The sequence below is a fragment of the Chiloscyllium punctatum genome, chromosome 7, assembly GCF_047496795.1.
Source record: "Chiloscyllium punctatum isolate Juve2018m chromosome 7, sChiPun1.3, whole genome shotgun sequence".
NCBI classification, from domain to species: Eukaryota; Metazoa; Chordata; class Chondrichthyes; order Orectolobiformes; family Hemiscylliidae; genus Chiloscyllium; species Chiloscyllium punctatum.
In genome coordinates this window covers 131,447,343-131,468,704 of record NC_092745.1, presented here as the reverse complement: position 1 = coordinate 131,468,704, position 21,362 = coordinate 131,447,343, and the positions used below count along the sequence as shown (strand labels likewise).

The 21,362-nt window shown below is 44.1% G+C and overlaps 1 protein-coding gene across 1 annotated transcript in view; it reads left to right on the top strand.

Annotated features, from left to right (window-relative positions):
• The window catches only part of ddah1 (dimethylarginine dimethylaminohydrolase 1), a 113,235-nt gene extending 92,111 nt beyond the window's left edge, over positions 1-21,124 (top strand). The window contains exons 5-6 of the mRNA XM_072574852.1: positions 9,583-9,726; positions 20,270-21,124. Of these exons, the coding sequence (XP_072430953.1) occupies positions 9,583-9,726; positions 20,270-20,380 (255 nt within the window). The 3' untranslated portion in view covers positions 20,381-21,124. The remainder of the gene's footprint in view (positions 1-9,582; positions 9,727-20,269) is intronic.
• The last annotated feature ends 238 nt before the right edge of the window (positions 21,125-21,362 follow it).

The window sequence follows — 21,362 nt, the reverse complement described above, 5'->3', positions numbered from 1 at the left end:
AACAACGGGCTGAAGAGTGAGCAGTGACTCTGCATGGACATTACTGGGAGCTCGGCTGTATTCTCATTCTAGTTCAATAAATGTCACTGGAGCTTCTGCCATTTTCCAGGGGTCAGCAAATCAGGGTGGCTGGGGGTAGCCAGGGGACGCTATCTGTACACTGTCCCCCATCAAACACTCCCAGAACAGGGACAGCATAAGGTTAGTTACAGAGTAAAGCTCTCTCTACACCATCCCCCATCCAACACTCCCAGGACAGGTATAACATGAAGTTAGATACAGAGTAAAGCCCCCTCTACACTGTCCCCATCAAAGACTCCCAGGACAGGGACAGCGCGGGGTTAGCTGCAGAGTAAAGCTGTCTCTACACCATCCCCCATCAAACACTCCCAGGACAGGGATAGCATAAGGTTAGTTACAGAGTAAAGCTCTCTCTACACTATCCCCCATCCAACACTCCCAGGACAGGTATAACATGAAGTTAGATACAGAGTAAAGCCCCCTCTACACTGTCCCCATTAAACACTCCCAGGACAGGGACAGCGCGGGGTTAGATATAGAGTAAAGTTCTCTGTACACTGTCCCCATCAAACCGTCCCAGGGTATTGTTGGCAGAATGTTCTGGCATTGAGAACCTGATGGGCAGTTTGTCCCCTTCCTTCCTTCACCATGTTACCCACCTTCCTCATGCTCATCCAGACACCAACCTCTCACCAGGGCACGAGTAAAATGCAACTCCAATTACAGGAAGACAGCAAGGACAAAGGCGATAGAGATCACAAAACAAATCAGATAATGTCTTTACCACCGAGTAAACAAACATTTATACGTGACAAAAGAATTGTTAACAGCTGTGCAATGAAGCTGGGTGGCAGGGTGAAATGTGAGGAGGCTGTTAGGAGATTACAGGGTGACCTGGACAGGTTAGGTGAGTGGTCAGATGCATGGCAGATGCAGTTTAATGTGGATAAATGTGTGGTTATCCACTTTGGTGGCAAGAACAGGAAGGCTGATTACTACCTAAATGGAGGTAAAAACAATGACTGCAGATGCTGAAAATCAAATACTGGATTAGTGGTGCTGGAAGAGCACAGCAGTTCAGGCAGCATCCAACGAGCAGCGAAATCAACGTTTCGGGCAAAAGCCCTTCATCAGGATGGAGTCAATTTAAGTAAAGGGGAAGTACAACGAGATCTAGGTGTTCTTGTACATCAGTCAATGAAAGCAAGCATGCAGGTACAGCAGGTAGTGAAGAAAGCTAATAGGATGCTGGCCTTCATAACAAGAGGGATTGAGTGTAGAGGCAAAGAGGTTCTTCTGCAGCTGTACAGGGTCCTGGTGAGACCACACCTGGAGTACTGTGTGCAGATTTGGTCTCCAAATTTGAGGAAAGACATTCTGGCTATTGAGGGAGTGCAATGTAGGTTCACGAGGTCAATTCCCGGAATGGCAGGACTATCTTACGCTGAAAGATTGGAGTGACTGGGCTTGTATACCCTTGAGTTTAGAAGGCTGAGAGGGGATCTGATTGAGACATATAAGATTATTAAAGGATTGGACACTCTGGAAGCATGTTTCTGCTGATGTGAGAGTCCCGAACCAGAGGACATAGTTTAAAAATAAGGGGTAGGCCATTTAGATCAGAGTTGAGGAGAAACTTCTTCACCCAGAGAGTGGTGGGTGTGTGGAATGCTCTGCCCCAGAAGGCTGTGGAGTCTCAGTCTCTGGATACTTTCAAGAAAGAGTTGGATAGAGCTCTTAAGGATAGTGGAATCAAGGGTAATGGAGATAAGGCAGGACAGGATACTGATTGAGGATGATCATAATGAATGGTGGTGCTGGCTTGAAGGGCAGAATGGCCTACTCCTGCACCTATTGCCTATTGTCATAAATAAGGCCGGGTACCCTGAAAGGTCAGTTGAAACCACAATGAGAAGGTTTTTTGAATCGACTTCTGCTGAGCCTGGTTTCAAATAGAAATTAATAATGTGAGAATTTTGAATTCATTGTCACTGGTCGTGGGAGTTGCTGTGCACTTATCCATCACAACCTTGCAAACCTGTCTGTTGTAATTGTCAGAGGCACATGACACCAGGTTATAGTCCAACAGGTTTATTTGAAATCACAAGCTTTCAGAGCGCTGACCCTTCGTCAGGTGCAGTGCATTCATCAGTTTACTTGGTGAAGGGGCAACGCTCTGAAAGCTTGTGATTTCAAACAAACCTTTTGGACTATAACCTGGTGTCATGTGACCTCTGACCCAGTCCAACACCAGCTCCCCGACATCATGTTGTACTTGCAGCTGAGCGCAAACTCTGTGTGTCCTTTATTATTTTTGTCTGTGTCTGTGTTCCTTCTTTTCTGAATCATTGAATGCTTTGCTTTCAGTTCATGTCCCTTCCCATCAGTGTCAGGGAGGTACTGGAGACCAGTGAATGATGTGGCTGAACTCTCTGGGTAGCTGTGCTGGGATTTGTGCTCAGCAGCTGTATCTGTGCTGGAAGGTAGTCTAGCTCTGAGCAAACTAACATCTCTCATAATCTGCTGGTTCTTATTTCTGAAACACAGCAGTTTGAGAAAAGGTGGCCTACTTCATGTCCGAAATGAACTTCCTTTCAGCAACGTGACTTTGTCTGAATCTCCAGCATAGCTGGTGTTTAGCCTGTGACTAAGGTACATTTGAAACCAGGGAGTCCCCAATGTAGTCAGGACTCAGTTCTGAGTGAATCGATTTCAGTTCACTGATAGGGTGAGCCCATTGGAGAAGGGGTGTCATCTGTCCTAGCCCCTTTTCTCCTTCTTTACCACGTTAACAGAAACAGAAATTGCTGGAGAAACTCAGCAGGCTGGGCAACATTTGAGGGAAGAAACCAGAGCTAATATTACACGCCTGGTAACTCTTCGAGGATTACAGGGAAAACACAGGGAAGTGGACGTAAGGAATGTCGGATCATCCATGATCCTATTGAATGGCAGAGCAGGCTCAAGGGGCCAAAAGGCCTATTCCTGCTCCTATTCCAGATGGATTTATAATGTCCTTGCAGGCTTTGGCGTTGAATTTTGTTTGATCAATGTCATAATCATTGAGTCAGACAGCACCGAAACAACCTTTCCGTCCAACCAGTCCATGCCAAACATTATCCCAACCTAAACTAGTCCCACCACCTGCTCTTGACAAATATCCTTCCAAGGCAAAAGTGAGGACTGCAGATGCTGGAGATCAGAGCCTAGATTCGAGCGGTGCTGGAAAAGCACAGCAAGTCAGGCAGCATCCGAGGAGCAGGAAAATTAACGTTTCGGGCAAAAGCCCTTCATCAGGAATGGAGGCAGGGACCCTCCAGGGTGGAGAGATAAATGAGAGGAGGATGGGGGTGGGAAGAAGGTAGCCAAGAGTACAATAGGTGAATGGGGGAGGGAATGAAGGTGATAGGTCGGAGAGGAGGATGGAGCGGATAGGTGGTGTCTCTCAGCCTATACTTCAGAATCCAAACCCTACCCCATTGAGGTAATCAAGCCCTTCCACCCCAGCACCCTCTCCCCTGGAGTTACCTGGGTCCCAGCAGTGTCAGAGGGCAGGGATTTGTGCCAGTGAAGAGTGGTTCCCTCTCTTTAAGAGGTTTCTAACAAAGCTTTCCAGTCCAGATTTTATCCAATGGACTGAATTTTAAATTCCCCAACTGGTGTGCTGGGATTGGAGACCATGCCTTTGGAACATTAGTGCAGCTCTAATACTGAGTAATGGGTTGAAGGGCTATTGGGAGAGGGCAGGAGAGTGGAGATGAACCGAGATGAGCTCAGCTATGATTGTATCAAATGGTGGAGCATGCTCAAGGGGCTGAATGGCCTTCTCCTGCTCTTAGATCTAATATTCCCATGTCCCTATACATCCCTGGATCCGTACCATGGTGATTGTGCAAAGATAACTCTCGCTGCTTGAGGATATGAAGGCATTCTCTCCCCATGTCACTACAGTGCGGGTGTGCCTCAGCATTAACCCTTTCAGTACCTTTCAGCCTCATCCAACAGAGCTCCAGCATCACTGCATTTTCTTTATGGAACACTGAGTTAACATGACAGCCATCTCGACACGGGCTGAGTGACACCACTTCAGAGACACCGCTTCACCACGTTTTGGGTCTGATATGACTCTTTTTCATCATAACAGACTCAAAACCTTCACTTTGTTTCTCTCTCCACAGATGCTGCCAGACTTGCTGAGTTTCTCCAGCATTCTCTGTGCTTGGTTTAGGTTTCCAGCACCTGCAGTGTTTTGTTTTTATTTGAATGTTTTCGCCTGTCATTCCTCCACCAGGCATTTTATCGGAATAGCATCTGGAACTCTGGCTGATTAGTCAGCGAGAGCAGCACACGGGGTGTAGCTCAGTGGTTTGCACTGCTGCCTCACAGCACCAGGGGCCCAGGTTTGATTCCAGCCTCAGGTGACTGTCTGTGTGGAGTTTGCACATTCTCCCCTTGTCTGTGTAGTTTTCCTCTGGCTGTTCCAGTTTCCTCCCACAGTCCAAGGATGTGCAGGTTAGGGTGGATTGGCCTGTGCTAAATTGCCTATAGATTCCAGAGATGTGTAAGTTAGGTGTATTACCTATAGGAAAACATAGGGATAGGGCAGGGGGGTGGCTCTGTGTGGGATGCTCTCCAGAGGGTTGGTATGAGTTTGATGGGCTAAAGGGTCTATTCCCATGCTGTAGGGATTTGATAAAAATTATTGATGTTCTTTCTGGGAATGATTAGAGCTGTGAATTATTTTGGTGAATTGTAATGGTGGTGAATAATGGGAGGATGTAATGTAATTGGTGAGGTAAAAATTTAAATAAAAGCACAACTGGAAAGCTGAGTAATCTTGACATTGGAGGCATATTATTTGGAATTATCAACGTCTTAAATATGGAAGTCACTTCAATATTGTGTTCAACAGTTTGAGACAATAAATGCTTCTGGATGTATGTTTGCTCAGTGAGCTGGAAGGTTTGGTTTCAGGGAGACATCTCATCACCATACTAGGTAATATCATCAGTGAGCCTCCAGTGAAGCACTGGTGGTATGGCCCACTTTTCATTTATGTGTTTAGGTTTCCTTGGGTTGGCGACATCATTTTCTGTGATGACATAATTTCCTATGATGATGTAATATCCTGTTCTTTTTCTCAGGGGGCCGTAAATGGGATCCAAGTCAATGTATTTGTTGATAGAGTTCCGGTTGGAATGCCTTGCTTCTAGGAATTCTCGTGCATGTCTTTGTTTGGCTTGCCCTAGGATCGATGCATTGTCCCCAGTTGAAGTGGTGTCCTTCCTCATCTGTATGCAAGGATACTAGTGAGAGAGGTTTCATGTCTTTTTGATGTTCATGTATCCTGCTGGTTGGTCCTCTGCTTGTTTGTCCAATATAGTGTTTGTTACAGTTGTTGCAAGGTATTTTGTAAATGACTTGTCTATATAGGATCTTTCAAGTTCATTAGCTGCTGTTTTAATGTGTTGGTGGGTTTGTGGGCTACCATGATGCCAAGGAGTCTGAGTAGCCTGGCAGTCATTTCCGAAATGTCTTTGATGTAGGGGAGAGTGGCTAGGGTTTCTGGATGTGCTTTGTCTGCTTGTTTGGGTTTGTTGCTCAGAAGGATTCTGGGTAATCCAAGATGGAGGACGGGAAAAATTTCTGGCTGTATCGGCTGCTCCTTTTTTGAGGTATTTTAGGTGTTGGAGGTGATTTCCTCGAATTCCAGGAGCAGCAATTACTGTTTTATATGCTGTTGCATTGTTTTGGAACTTTGGGAAAAAAAAGTCAAAACAACAGCAGTTTTAAAAGAGAGAAGAACAGACAAAGGAAGCACATGGTGAGGACAGTGTGGGAAGGAGAGAGAGAGAGAGAGAGAATCTGCACAGTTACTGCCTTTGCTTTTTTGAATTCATGTATTGCTGGACATCGGAGTGCATCTGGGAAAATTAACAAACAGTGAATTTCACAACTAATCTTGGAGGAACCTGTTTGGGCGAAGTTCACAGCACAGAATCAGATAAGTTAATCGCTGTTTTAAATGTGTCCAATAGAAAGGCTGCAGTAGTGAGTAGAGTGGGTTCTTTCTTGGTTATATGTTTTTGGAGATACGTCTCTTGATTAAACTTAAAATATATGGAATGAGCTGCCAGAGGAAGTGGTGGAGGCTGGTACAATTGCAACTTTTAAGAGGCATTTGGATGGGATAAGGAAGGGTTTGGAGGGATATGGGCCGGGTGCTGGCAGGTGGGAGTAGATTGAGTTGGGATTCTGGTCTGACAAATGTGTTGCTGGAAAAGCGCAGCAGGTCAGGCAGCATCCAAGAAGCAGGAGAATTGACGTTTCGGGCATAAGCCCTTCTTCAGGAATCATGCTTATCCCCGAAACGTCGATTCTCCTGCTCCTTTGATGCTGCCTGACCTGCTGCGCTTTTCCAGCAACACATTTTTCAGCTCTGAGCTCCAGCATCTGCAGTCCTCACTTTCTCCTTGGGATTCTGGTCAGCATGGATGGGTTGGACCGAAGGGTCTGTTTCCATGCTGTACATCTCTATAACTCTATGACTCTAAATCGGCGGACTATGTTCATTGGGGACCCGTTCTGTTTGAATACACTGTATAGGTGATTTTCCTCTGCTCTGCGTAGTTCCTGCTGCAGTGTGTGGGTGGCTCGTTAAAATAATGTTCTGATGCAGCTTCGTTTGTGGGTGTTGGGATGATTGGTTCTGTAGTTCAGTATTTGGTCTGTACGTGTTGTTTTCCTGTAGACGCTGGTTTGAAGTTCCTCATTGGCTGTTCGCTCGACCGTAACATCTAGGAATGGCAGTTTGTTGTTGTTTTCCTCCTCTTTAGTGAATTTTATGCCAGTAAGGGTATGATTGATGGTCTTGAAGGTTTCCTCTAATTTAATTCATTTGGTGATGACAAAGGTGTCATCCACGTAGCGGACCCAGAGTTTGGGTTGGATGGTTGGTAGATGTTTGTCTGAGTCTCTGCATTACTGCCTCTGCTAAGAACCCTGATATCGGAGATCCCATGGGTGTTCTGTTGGTTTGTCTGTAGATTTTGTTGTTGAAGGTGAAGTGTGTGGCAAGACATAGGTTCACTAGTTTGACGATACTGTCCTTGCTGATGAAGTTAATGGTGTTTGGTGTATGTGTCTTTGGGTCTTCTAATAGTGTAGTCAGTGTTTCCTTGGCCAGGTTAATGTTAATTGATGTAAACAGGGCTGTTACATCAAAGGAGACCATTAGTTCATCCTCTTCCATCTTGGTGTCTTTGATGGTCTTCAGGAATTCTTGGGTGGAGTGGATGGAGAGGGGTGAGTCTTCTACTAAGTATTAGTCTTTGGCCAGTCTATAAGTTGGAGTTCCAGACAGTGAGACTATGGATCTGAGTGGGGGGTATCTCCTGGTTTGTGAATTTTGGGTAATCCATACAAGCGTGGTGTGTTGGATCCATCTGGTTTCATTTTTTGGAAGTCAGTCTTAGTTATTTCTCCAAATTTCTAAAGTGTTTTTGAGTAGGGCTGTGATTCGGTTTTCTTGTTGTGGGGTCGGGTCTATCGCCATCTGTTGGTAAGTGTTGGTATCTGCAACACTTTTGCATTCACTTTCTCAATGTAGTCTCTTTGATTTAGAATGACTGTCAAGCATCCTTTGTTTGCAGGAAGCATAGCGACATTTTTATTTTTTAAAAATCCTTTCCTTTCTTGTGTATTGAGTGTGTTTCCTTCCTTTTTTCTGCTGAATGTTGGTGCGACTGTCTGTCTGATAGTCTGCCTGTGAGTTGGTTGTCTTTCAATGTTGTTTGTGCTGCTGCTAAGAAATCTTTCTTGTCCGCATCCTGGAGGTTATAATTTAATCCTCTTACTAAGAAGGCTTTTTCACTCTCTGTTGAGGGTGAATGCTGACCACTTAGTGGTTTAAATCTTGTCTCCATGTTTTATTCTCAGACACAGTTGTTCATTGTTCTGTCTTTAACACACACAATAGATCAACACTTTGTTTCTTTCCTAAAGCCGCCACTGCTTCCTTTGCCTTTTGTTCTGTGACATCTTTAATGTAATGTAGCCTCTCTGCCCTCATTGCTATCTGAATCCACCCCTCTTTTTCCCATGCCATCCTTTTGATCAGCTACACCCATTGTATTTCTACCTCCCTTTGGTTATCGAGGAGAGGCACAGGACTCAAAATATTAAACCTGTTTCTCTCTCCACAGATCCCACCATGCCGATCCATCAGGCTTTTCCAGCATTTTCTGTTTTTATTTCAAATCTGCAGTATTTTGGTTTTATATTAATGAAATTGCAGGTGTTGGGTTTGGAGGTGTAACTCAAAATGTGTCAATAAAAGCTCCTGACTGTGTGGAGATCAGTAGTGTGAGACAGCAGTATAGCCATAACAGTGTGATGGAAGGCACAGAAAAATATTAGAGAAATAAAGCATAAAAGTGGGTGAGTTCTTTTATTCATTCAATAGATGTTAGGCCAGTATTTATCACCCAAACCTAACTACCCTGGACAAGCTGATTTAGAGCTGCCAAGTTGTTTGGGTGTTGTAACATTCCCAAAGCTATGAAGGAGGAAGATCAAGGATTTTGATTGAGTGACACTGAAGTTGTACCAGTATAGTTCCAAGTCAGGATGGTGATAGATAGTCAAGGGGAGACAATGTCCTACTGTCACTGGACCGTTAATCCAGAGACCCAGATATAATTCCAGGAATTCAAGTTTGACTCATACCATGGCAGATGGTGGGTTTGAATTCAATAAAAATCTGGAATTAAGAGTCTAATGATGACCATGAATTCATTGTCGGTAATCAGGAAAAATCTCCTCAGGTTCCCTTTAAAGAAGGAAACTGCCATTCTCACCTGGTCTGGCCTACGTGTCACTCCAGGTGCACAGCAACGTGGCTCAGTTTATCTGCCCTCTGGGCAATTAGGGATGGGCAATAAATACTGGCCCAGTGATACTCACACCTCCTGTGAATGAATAAAAAAAACCTCAAAGTTAATTCTTTCTGGTAGAGTAATGGCCAGCTATAAGAGCCACCAATTAAAACCATGAACTAACTAATAGAGGGGAAAGCTTGTTTAGAGACAGGGGTGAGAATGTGGATCTCACTACTATGAGAAAAGCAGAGATGTATTTAAGGGGAAGTCAGATAAATGTACAAGTGACAAACAGCAGAGGGATGTACTGATAGTGTGATCAATATGAGGAGGAAGGAGGTTCACACACAGCAGAGAGACTGGCATCAATCTGTTGGGCCGAATGGCCTGTTTCTACACTGTGAATTCTTCATAATCACTCAGAATTATTTCAGAGTGTAATGAAAAAAATGAGCACCTCTTTCTCACCTGGTTCTCTGTATGGTGAAAACTAACTGGACATGCCTGTCCCTGGTTGGACCGACGATCAGTTCATGAACTGATGGAACAGGCTAGAAAGCCACATCCTGCTCCCATCAGGTCAGAAAATAAAGGAAGAGGTTGTCTCTGCTAACTGAGCCAGTTAAGTGTGGCTTTACTGTGGCTGCTTCACTGAGTTTGACTGACTTCTTTTACTCAACAGCAAATGCTGAGCTTGAGTGACCACAGCTACAGCACACTTGTATTGCCAGATGATGAAGCTGCAAACTGTGTTTACCTGAACAGCCCAGAGAAGGGCCACATTCTACTGCACCGAACTGCAAAGGAGTTTCCTGAAAGTGCTAAGGTAAATCAAACATTGCTCTCACTTTGGTGAACTTCTTAACGAACTTTTTCTCAGAAGAGGAGCTTTTATAGCTAACTTGCTGTTACATAAGAACCTTGTGGCATTATCGCTAGACTGTTATGTTCTGGGTTCGAATCCCGCCACAGCAGATGGCGGAATTCAAATTGAATAAATAAAAATGTCTGGAATTAAGAATCTACTGATGACCATAAAACTGCTATTGACTATTATAAAACCCATCTGATTCACTAATGCCCTTTAGTGCCATCCTTACTGGTCTGGCCTACATGTGACTCCAGACCCACAGCAATGTGGCTGACACTGAACTGTCCCCCGGGCAATAAGTGTTGGGAAATAACTACTTGGCCGAGCCAGCAATGCCCACATGCCATGAATGAATTAAAAAAAGCTAGAAACAGCAGTAGGCCATTTAGCCCTTCTATTTAATATGATGATGGCTGATCTCATCTCAGCTTCAATGCCATTTTTCTGCCCTTCAACCCATTGCCAGTGAAAAACCTGTCCACCTCCTCCTGCAATTTTACTTCAGGGTCCCAGCATCCATCACATTCTGGGCACTGAGCTCCACAGATTCATGATACTTAGAAAGAAATAATTTCTCCCCATCTCTGTTTTAAATCTACTACCCCTTGTCCTAAAACAATGACTTCACATTCGAGATCACCCAACATGAGGAAACTTCACCGTGTGTCGGCCTAACCTGCTCAATCTCTCTTCTTCAGACAAACCTCTCATCTCTGGAAGCAATCTAGTGAACCTCCTCTGAACTGCCTCCAATATAGCTATATCCTTCCCCAAGCAAGGGGGAACAAAATTGTTCTTACATTTCCTTGTTATTATTAAGAAGCTGCAATTTGGAACAAGTCCATGCTACCCATATTAAAATCATCAAATCCCCAGCACTGCAAGATGCCTATGATGGCTCATTGTTTGCAATGTTCTCAGCCCCCTGCTCCTGTACAGTGTTCAATGCTGAGGGTTAAATGCAATTTCTTTGAAAAGTTATTATTGACCGTGTTTCCACTGAATAAATATGAAGATGAGTTAAGTTACACAGCAGTCATGACATTTTCCCAATGGAATCATAGTATCTCAGCATGTGGCAAGTGGCCATTCAGCCCATCATATGTCGACCAGTTCTTTGAAAGATCCTCCAATTTATACCCACAGCCCAGCCCTGGAAGACAAGTTATGGCCCTTCTTTTGGTAATAAGAAGATAGACTTGCAAATGATTGAAGTAAATGAGACAAAACACAGTACAGAGATGAATCACTCATAAAGGTTTTCAGATACCACCCCTTGGAATCTGGGAATTTTGTAAGAAGAAAACTACTTTTGTCTTGCTTGGCATTTTTTAAAACATTGTCAAACATGTCATTTAGTTTTATGTTTTGCATTTCAGTTCAATGACAGTTTTGAGTAACTTTAAAAACTTTCCTTTTGTAAATGCAAAGATTGTGAGAATTGGCTGAATTTCTCTTTGTGAACACAACATAAACCAGACCAAGGAACATCAAATGACAGGGATCATATGGAGATATTGCAGTGACCGGAATTAAATTGATGTTATTGCTATCTTTGTTTTAGATAGCCTTGTTCTGGGTGGCACGGTGGCACAGTGGTTAGCACTGTTGCCTCACAGTGCTAGAGACCTAGGTTCAATTCCTGCCTCAGGTGACTCTGTGTGGAGTTTGCACATTCTCCCCGTGTCTGCGTGGGTTTCCTCTGGGTGCTCTGGTTTTCTCCCACATTCCAAAAATGTGCAGGTTAGGTGAATTGGCCATGCTAAATTGCCCATAGTGTTAGGTGTAGGGAAATGGGTCTGGGTGGGTTACGCTTCGGAGGGACAGTGTGGACTTGTTGGGCCGAAGGGCCGGTTTCCACACTGTAAGTAATCTAATTTAGCCTGTGGCTTGCAAATAAACATGAAATTAGAATTTGTCTGAAGCCTTAGAGCTGACTTTTGCAAACATGAGCAAAATTCAAAGATGGTGAGCCTTATAACATAGAACATAGAAGAATACAGCGCAGTACAGGCCCTTTGGCCCTCGATGTTGCGCTGACCGAAGCCTACCTAACCTACACTAGCCCACTATCCTCCATATGCTTGTCCAATGCCCGTTTAAATGCCCATAAAGAGGGAGAGTCCACCACTGCTACTGGCAGGGCATTCCATGAACTCAACGACTCGCTGAGTAAAGAATCTACCCCTAACATCTGTTCTATACCTACCACCCCTTAATTTAAAGCTATGCCCATTCATAATAGCTGACTCCATACGTGGAAAAAGGTTCTCATGGTCACCCTTATCTAAACCCCTAATCATCTTGTACACCTCTATCAAGTCACCCCTAAACCTTCTTTTCTCCAATGAAAACAGTCCCAAGTGCCTCAGCCTTTCCTCATACGATTTTCCTACCATACCAGGCAACATCCTGGTAAACCTCCTCTGCACCCGTTCCAGTGCCTCCACATCCTTCCTATAGTATGGCCACCAAAACTGCACACAATACTCCAGATGCGGCGGCACCAGAGTCTTATACAGCTGCAACATGACCTCAGGACTCCGGAACTTAATTCCTCTACCAAAAAAAGCCAGTACGCCATATGCCTTCTTCACTGCACTATTTACCTGGGTGGCAACTTTCAGAGATCTGTGTACATGGACACCAACATGCCTCTGCTCATCCACACTACCAAGTATCCGACCATTAGCCCAGTACCCCATCTTTTTGTTACTCATACCAAAGTGAATCACCTCACACTTACCCACATTGAACTCCATATGCCACCTTTCTGCCCAGCTCTGCAGCTTCTCTATATCCCGCTGTAACCTGCCACATCCTTCCTCACTGTCAACAACTCCACCGACTTTTGTATCATCTGCAAACTTGCTCACCCAACCTTCTAGCTCCTCTTCCAGGTCATTTTTAAAAATGACAAACAGCAATGGTCCCAAAACAGATCCTTGCGGAACACCGCTAGTAACTGCACTCCAAGATGAACTTTTACCATCAACTACTACCCTCTGTCTTCTTCCAGCCAGCCAATTCCTAATCCAAACCTCCAACTCACCCTCAATGCCATACCTCCATATTTTTGCAGTAGCCTACCATGGGGAACCTTATCAAATGCCTTACTAAAATCCATATACACCACATCTACCGCTTTACCCTCGTCCACCTCCTTAGTCACCTTCTCAAAGAATTCAATAAGGTTTGTGAGGCACGACCTGCCCTTCACAAAACCATGCTGACTATCCTTGATCACATTATTCCTATCCAGATATTCATAAATCCTATCCCTTACAATTCTCTCTAAGACTTTGCCCACAACAGAAGTGCGACTCACCGGCCTATAATTACTAGGGTTATCCCTACTCCCCTTCTTGAACAAGGGAACCACATTTGCTATCCTCCAGTCTTCTGGCACTATTCCTGTAGATAACGAGGACATAAAAATCAAGGCCAATGGCTCTGCAATCTCCTCCCTTGCTTCCCAGAGAATCCTAGGATAAGTGCCATCAGGCCCAGGGGACTTATCTATTTTCACCTTTTCCAGAATTTCCAACACCTCTTCCCTACATATCTCAAAGCCATCCATTCTAATTAATTGTGACTCAGTATTTACATTGGCAACAATGTCCTGTTCCTGAGTGAATACTGACGAAAAGTATTCATTCAGTGTCTCCCAATCTCTTCAGCCTCCACACGCAACTTCCCACTACTATCCTTGACTGGACCTATTCCTACCCTAGTCATTCTTTTATTCCTGACATACCTATAGAAAGCCTTTGGGTTTTCCCTAATCCTACCAACTAAGGACTTTTCATGTCCCCTCCTTGCTGCTCTTAGCTCTCTCTTTAGATCCTTCCTGGCTACCTTATAACTCTCAATCGCCCCAATTGAACCTTCACGCCTCATCTTTACATAGGCCGCTCTCTTCCCTTTAACAAGGGATTCCAATTCCTTATTAAACCACGGCTCCCTCACACGACCCCTTCCTCCCTGCCTGACAGGTACATACTTATCAAGAACACTCAATAGTTGCTCCTTGAACAATCTCCACATATCAATTGTGCCCTTGCCTTGAAGCCTACTTTTCCAAGCCACGCATCCTAAGTCATGCCTCACCGCATCATAATTTCCCTGCCCCCAGCTATAACTCTTGCCCTGTAGTACACACTTATCCCTCTGCATCACTAGAGTAAAAGTCACCGAATTGTGGTCACTGTCCCCAAAGTGCTCACCTACCTCCAATTCTAACACCTGGCCTGCTTCATTACCTTCTGGGATGTTAACACTTCTCCAAAACCAAAAAAAAACTACGGATGATGGAAATTAGGAACAAAAACAGAAACTGTTGGAAAAGCTCAGGCAACATCTATGGAGAGAAATCAGAGTTAACATTTCGGGTCTCTCTTCACAGATGCTGCCAGATCTGCTGAGCTTCACCAGCAATTTCGTTTGTGTTTTCACATTGACGTAAGAACATACAATCAGGAGCAGGAGGAGGCCGTCCAGCCCATCGAGCCTGCTCCCCTATTTAATAAGATCATGGATGATCTTTTTATGGCCTCAGCTTCACTTAACATGTTGGTTCACCATATCCCTTAATTCCATTATTTTTCAAAGAAGTATCTACCTTCGCTTTAAAGGTGATTACTGAAGGAGCGTCAACTACTTCCCTGGCCAAGGAATTCCATAGATTTACAACCCTCTGGGTGAAGAAATTCCTTCTCAGTTCAGTTCTAAACCTGTTCCCTCTCATCTTGAGGCCATGTGCTCTTGTCCTAGTCTCACCTACCAATGGAAACATCCTCTTTATTTCTATTTTGTCAATTCCCTTCATAATTTTATATGTTTCTATAAGATCCCCCTTATTCTTCTAAATTCCAGTGAATATAATCCCAGTCTCCTCAGTCTCTCCTCATAAACCAACCCCCTCAACTCCAGAATCAACCCAGTGACCCTCCTCTGCACCCCTTCCAGTGCCAGTCCATCCTTTCTCAAGTAAGGAGACCAAAACTGCACACACTAGTCCAGGTGTGGCCTCACCAGCTCCTTGTACAGCTGCAACATAACCTCCCTGCTTTTAAACTCAATCCCTTTTGCAATGAAGGACAAAGTTCCATTTGCCTTCCTAATGACCTGTTGTACCTGTAGACCAACCTTCTGTGATTCATGCACAAGGACACCCAGGTCCCTCTGCACAACAGCATGCTGCATCTTTTTACCGTTCAAGTAATAATCCTTTTTACTGTTACTCTGACCAAAATGGATGATGTCTCATTTACTAATGTTGTATTCCATCTGCCAGACCTTTAACCCACTCACTCAATGCATCTATGTTCCTCTGCAAAGTTTCACATCCTCTGCACAGTTTGCTCTACCACTCACCTTAGTGTCATTGGCAAACTTTGACACACTACACGTGGCCCCCAACTCCAGATCATCGATATAAATTATAAATAATTTGTGGTTCCCAACATGGATCCCTGAGGCACACCACTAGTCACTGACTGCCAGCCAGAATAGTGTACATACCACCACAAGCAAAGGTTGAGGAAGGTCTGGATGTGCTCTACTCCACCACTAACACCCTGAAGACAGAACATTCTGAGGCCCTGTTTATTGTGACTGGTGACTTCAATCAAGCCAATCTAAGGAAAGTGTTGCCCAAGTACCACCAGAACATTACCTGGCCCACCAGGGGCCCGAACATGTTAGACCACTGCTCCACCCACTGTGAAAGATGCCTACCACTCCATCCCCCACCCTCATTTCAGAAACCCCGACCACAATGCCGTGCTTCTGCTCCCGGCATACAGGAAAAAGCTCAAGCAGGAGACTCCCTCGTGGATACAGGGCCAGTGCTGGTCGGAGGAGGCAGAGGATCAACTCCAGTACTGTCTGGAATTGGCTGATTGGGACATGTTCAAACAGGCCGCAGGTACCCTGGACGAGTACACCACAGCCATCACAGACTCTATCAGCAAGTGTGTGGAGGAGACACCCGGCAACTATGGCAAGGACTGAATGACATCACAGGTTCTAAAAAGAGACAGTGCAAGATAGCAGACAATGACACATCCCTCCCGGATCATCTCAACGCCTTCTACGCTTGCTTTGAGCAGAATTTCGATGGAGAGGTAACACCTGTTCCGACAAGTCCTCACGAACCTATCCCAACAGTCACTGCATCAGAGGGCAGATCAGTTTTCCTTCAAGTGAATCCAAGGAAAGCGATGGGACCAGACGGAGTACCAGGCCGTGCACTCAGAGCATGACCACCCCCACACACACACATTAACAGCACAGAGGTGGAACGAGTGGAGAGTGTCAAGCTCCTGGGAGTGGTCAACCACAACAAGCTTTCTTGGTTTCTTCATGTGGACGCACTGGTTACAAAGGCCCAACAACATCGCTTCTTCCTCAGGCAGCTGAGGAAATTTGGCATGACGGTGAATACCCTTGCCAACATTTATAGGTGCGCCATTGAGAACATTATGTCTGGATAGAACATAGAACAATACAGCGCAGAACAGGCCCTTTGGCCCTTGACGTTGTACCGACCTGTGAACAATTCTCAGCTCATCCCCCTACACTATCCCATCATCGTCCATGTGTTTATCTAAGGATTGTTTAAATCTCCCTAATGTGGCTGAGTTAACTACATTAGCAGGAAGGGCATTCCACGCCCTTACCACTCTCTGAGTAAAGAACCTGCCTCTGACATCTGTCTTAAATCTATCACCCCTCAATTTGTAGTTATGCCCTCTTGTACACGCTGACGTCATCATCCTAGGAAAAAGACTCTCACTGTCTACCCTATCTAATCCTCTGATCATCTTGTATGTCTCTATCAAATCCCCTCTTAGCCTTCTTCTTTCCAATGAGAACAGATCCAATTCTCTCAGCCTTTCCTCATAAGATCTTCCCTCCAGACCAGGCAACATCCTGGTAAATCTCCTCTGCACCTTTTCCAATGCTCCCACATCCTTCCCAAAATATGGGGACCAGAACTGTACACAATATTCTGAGTGTGGCCGCACTAGCGTTTTGTGCAGTTGCAGCATGACATTGCGGCTCCAGAACTCAATCCCTCTACCAATGAAACCTAACACACCATATACCTTCTTAACAGCACAATCAACCTGGGTAGCAATTTTCAGGGATTTATGTACATGGACTCCAAGATCCCTCTGCACATCCACACCACAAAGAATCTCTCCATCGACCCAGTACTCTGCCTTCCCATTATTCTTCCCAAAGTGCACCACCTCACATTTAGATGCATTGAACTCCATTTGAACTCTCAGCCCAATTCTGCAGTTTATCTAGGTCCCCCTGCAACCTGTAACATTCTTCCAAACTGTCCACTACTCCACCGACTTTAGTGTCATCTGCAAATTTACTAATCCATCCACCTATGCCTGCATCTAAGTCATTTATAAAAATGACAAACAGCAGTGGTCCCAAAACAGATCCTTGTGGCACACCACTAGTAACCAGACTCCAGGCTGAGTATTTTCCATCAACCACCACTCGCTGCCTTCTTTCAGAAAGCCAGTTTCTAATCCAAACTGCTAAATCACCCTCAATCTCATGCCTCTGCACTTTCTCCAATAACCTACCATGTGGAATCTTATCAAAGGCTTTACTGAAGTCCACGTATACCATGTCAACTGCCCTACCCTCATCTACATGCCTGGTCACCTTCTCAAAAATCTCAGTGAGGTTTGTGAGACACGACCTGCCCTTGATGAAACCATGTTGACTATCTGAAATCAAATTGTTTCTTGTGTCTCACTACCTGGTATGGCAACTGTACCATTCAAGATCGGAGACGGTTACAGAGAGTGGTGAACACGGCCCATACAATCACAAAGGCCAACCTCCCATCTACAGAATCTATCTACCAGGCCCACTGTCAAGGAAAGGCCGCCAGCATTCTCAAAGATCCTTCCCACCCTGGCAATGTTCTTCTACAACCTCTACCATCGGGGAGAAGGTACAGAAGCCTGAACACATGCACCAGCCGGTTTCAAAACAGCTCCTTATCTACTGAGTACTGAATGGACTCACAAACTCTTAACATTCGCCTGTCCCTGTGTTTTTGTTTTTGCTGCTGTTTTCCTTTTTTTTACTTATCGATGCTACTTAACTCTGTGATCTGTCTGTATTACTCACAAAACAAAGCTTTTCACTGTGCCACGGTACACATGACAATAAATTCAATTCAATTCAATTATCCCCACTCTTTGCTTCGTGTTAGTCAACCAGTCCTCTATGCACACTAATACTCTAGCCCTAACAACTCTCCTTGTGTGCCATAGAATCACATTTTGATCCACCTGAGTGCTTTTATTTCTATTGAATTGCTTGATATATCTTCAAAACAATCACTTGTCACTTGGAATAAAGATATATTTCTTGAAATTTATTGTTGGCTGCTTTCGTTGAACGAGCAGGTCTCCTGCAGCATCACTCAGAACAAGTCTGGAGACGATGTTGCAGAAACTCAGGGGGTTCAAGCCATTACAGCTTTTGGTCTTTTTGAAGCTCTCTGTTAGCCTTGGCTCTGTTAGGAGGATTCCTCCCTTTGACCGACAGGCTAGTGATCAGACTCCTATTATCGCCTCGAGTACGGTTATCTGGGATGACACCTCCAGAATAGCACAGAGAGCGTGCTGCAATGTCTTTGGGATGCAATATTAAATCAAGGTCCTATTAGCCCTCCAAACCAGCAAGCACTATAGTACATAGAACACAGACAAGTACAGCACAGGAACAGTCCCTTCTGCCCACCAAGTCTGTGCTGACCATGATGCCATTCTAAGCTAATCCCATCTGCCTGCACACACTCCATACCCCTCTATTCCCTGTCTGTTTTTGTGTCTGTCTAAATTCCTCCTAAAGGTTGCTGGCATATCTGCTTCTCCCACCTCCCCTGTCAACATGTTCCAGTCACCCACCACCCTCTGTGTAAAAGACTTCCCTCACAAACCTCCTTGAAGTGTTCTCCCTCTCACCTTAAACCGACTGAAGAAGAAAAGCTGTGTTGTTCTTGTGGCCTTTTCAATATTTATCCCTCAATCAGCATCACCTGATACAAGCCGTTGGGGGTCATTATGGAATCATTGACTCATACAGGTCAGGGGAGGCCTTTTGGCCCATCAATTCTGTGCTGCCAAAAATACTCTGTACACTTACCCCACTCTGCTACACGAGGCCTATAGCCCTCTATGTTATGAGACTTCACGTGGTCATCAAGTACTTTTTGTAGATTGTGAGGTTCTCTGATACAACCACCCTCCGAGACAGTGCATGTTACACCCCCGCCACCCTCTGCGTGAAAGCAATTCACCTCAAACCTGTTTCAAGCCTCCTGTCATTTAGTTTAAAACCCCTCCTTGCCCCACTTCCTGTGATTGACTCTTTATCTAAGGGGAACAGCTGCTCTCTCTTCACCCTGCCCATGCCCCTGATTATCTTATACATTGTCTCTTTGCTGTTTATGGGATCTTGCTGTGCACAATTGGCTTCTATATTACCTATTGCATCAGTGACTACAGTTCAAAAATACTTCAAGTCGCTGTAACATGTTCTGCAAAGTTTTCCAATTGAGAAATATAAATTGTCCACTCTTTTCTAACTGGTTGGTACCCACAAGAAATGATAACTTTGTTAAATCTGCAAACAGTGTGTTTGAAATGATTTTTAATTCAGGGTGAAGCATAATTTACTTTAAAAATGGGAATTCCAAACCGTCTGACTCAGTGCGTCAGAAATATTTCTCAGAATCATTTAGAACCAGGAAATTCATTTCATTTTCAGCCTTTAAAGTTCTCAACTCGGTCGTCATTAGATTGTGATTCATTTTTGAAAATGTCTTTCAAGCTGTTTTTATTTTGCGCTCATCAGGACAAATGCAGGAATGTCAAATTTCAAACAATCACAGCAATAACTTGGAGGGTTGAGGGGAATGGAGTTGCTTTCTCCATGAAAATGCTTCAATTAATCAAGAGTCAAATTGTCACCAATCCCCATCCTTTGCTCCTGTTGTGATTTTCTTTATTCACTCACAGGACATGGGCATCACTGGCTAGTCCAACAATTATTGCCCATCCCTAATTGCCCTGAAGGCAGTTGTGAGTCAACCACATTGCTGTGGTCTGGAGTCACCTGTAAGTCAGACCAGGTAAGGAAGGCAGTGAACCAGATGGGTTTTTCCAACAATCGACAATTTGACTTTTGATTCCAGAATTTTTTTTATTGAATTCAAATTCCACCATCTGCCATAATGGGAATCAAACCCGTTTCCCCAGACAATTCCCTGGGTCTCTGGATTAGCAGTCCAACAATAATACCACTAGACTGTTAGCTCCCCACATTACTTGAAATTTGGCATTCTTGTGGCTCATCCTGTTTGAAACAAGACAAAAGGTCTCAGCGACACATATGTCTGCATGTGAGTTCGAGAAGATTTTAAATGTGTTTATCTCTTTCTTCCTCCCAGATTTTTAAAAGCCTGGTCAACTATACATTGATTCCAGTCTCCAACACTGAACTGGCCAAAGTTGATGGAAGCCTTACTTGCTGTTCCATACTTCTGAACAAAGGCGCTTGAAATATGAAGCTCCTCTTTTTTAAACAAAAAAAGAAATTTCTTTTAATTGGCAATAATGTGATTACTATGTTACTGAATCTATTCTGAAACTACAATCTTTACTTGAGTTCTTCTAAACCCTTCTCTTCCACTGTGCTCTGAATGCTGTGTTTTGGAAGGCTGGGATCAAGTAGACTGTTACTGCCACCTTGTGATTAAAACTCTGTATAACTTCCTTTTCTTTGAATTAACTGCTCAGAAATTTTGACGAGGATATATATATATATTCAGATGTTAAAAGGGTGAATTTAATCTTATAAGAGAATGATTACAATTTTTATTTACTTACTACAGTTGATTGTTTTGTAAGTGGGAATTAGTTTTCCTTTGTTTTGGTTCTTTTCCAACGAATGAAAAAAGTTGCTAGTTAATATCTCGCAGCGCAGGTTTTGGAATACAACACTTGGTGACTTGCATGCCTTCAACTGTCTCCTTCGTTTGCATTCCACAACCTGCTTTGACATTGCATAGACCTCGCAGTAATGAATAATTCTAAATGACCCAGCTCCATTCTGTCTTCGACCTTACTTGGGGCAATGGTTCTGTTTAAGTCAGGTTGACTCGTTTGCCAGTGTTTGTGCCAAAGGCTGCTTTGTCTTCAGTTTGCCACAAAGCATTACCATGTCTCACGATTGTCAAATTTGATTGCTTGTTGTGTTCTTCATCTGCTTCATGTGAATGAAATAAAAGTCATTGCCAATGCTACATTGAATGCGTTTGGTCCATTTTAACTTGCACCACTCATATTCATAAGTTTGAAGAAGTATACATTCAAAGCAACATTATAATTGTGCTACTATTTTACCAGAAGGGCTATTAGTTTGAATTTGGTTATGTTTCCAAGTGACTTTCTCATCACATCCATGCGTTATACACTGCCCTTAGTCACTTTTGTAATCAAACTGCAACAGTCATTTCAGATGTTTCTTGCCAAACACCCTTT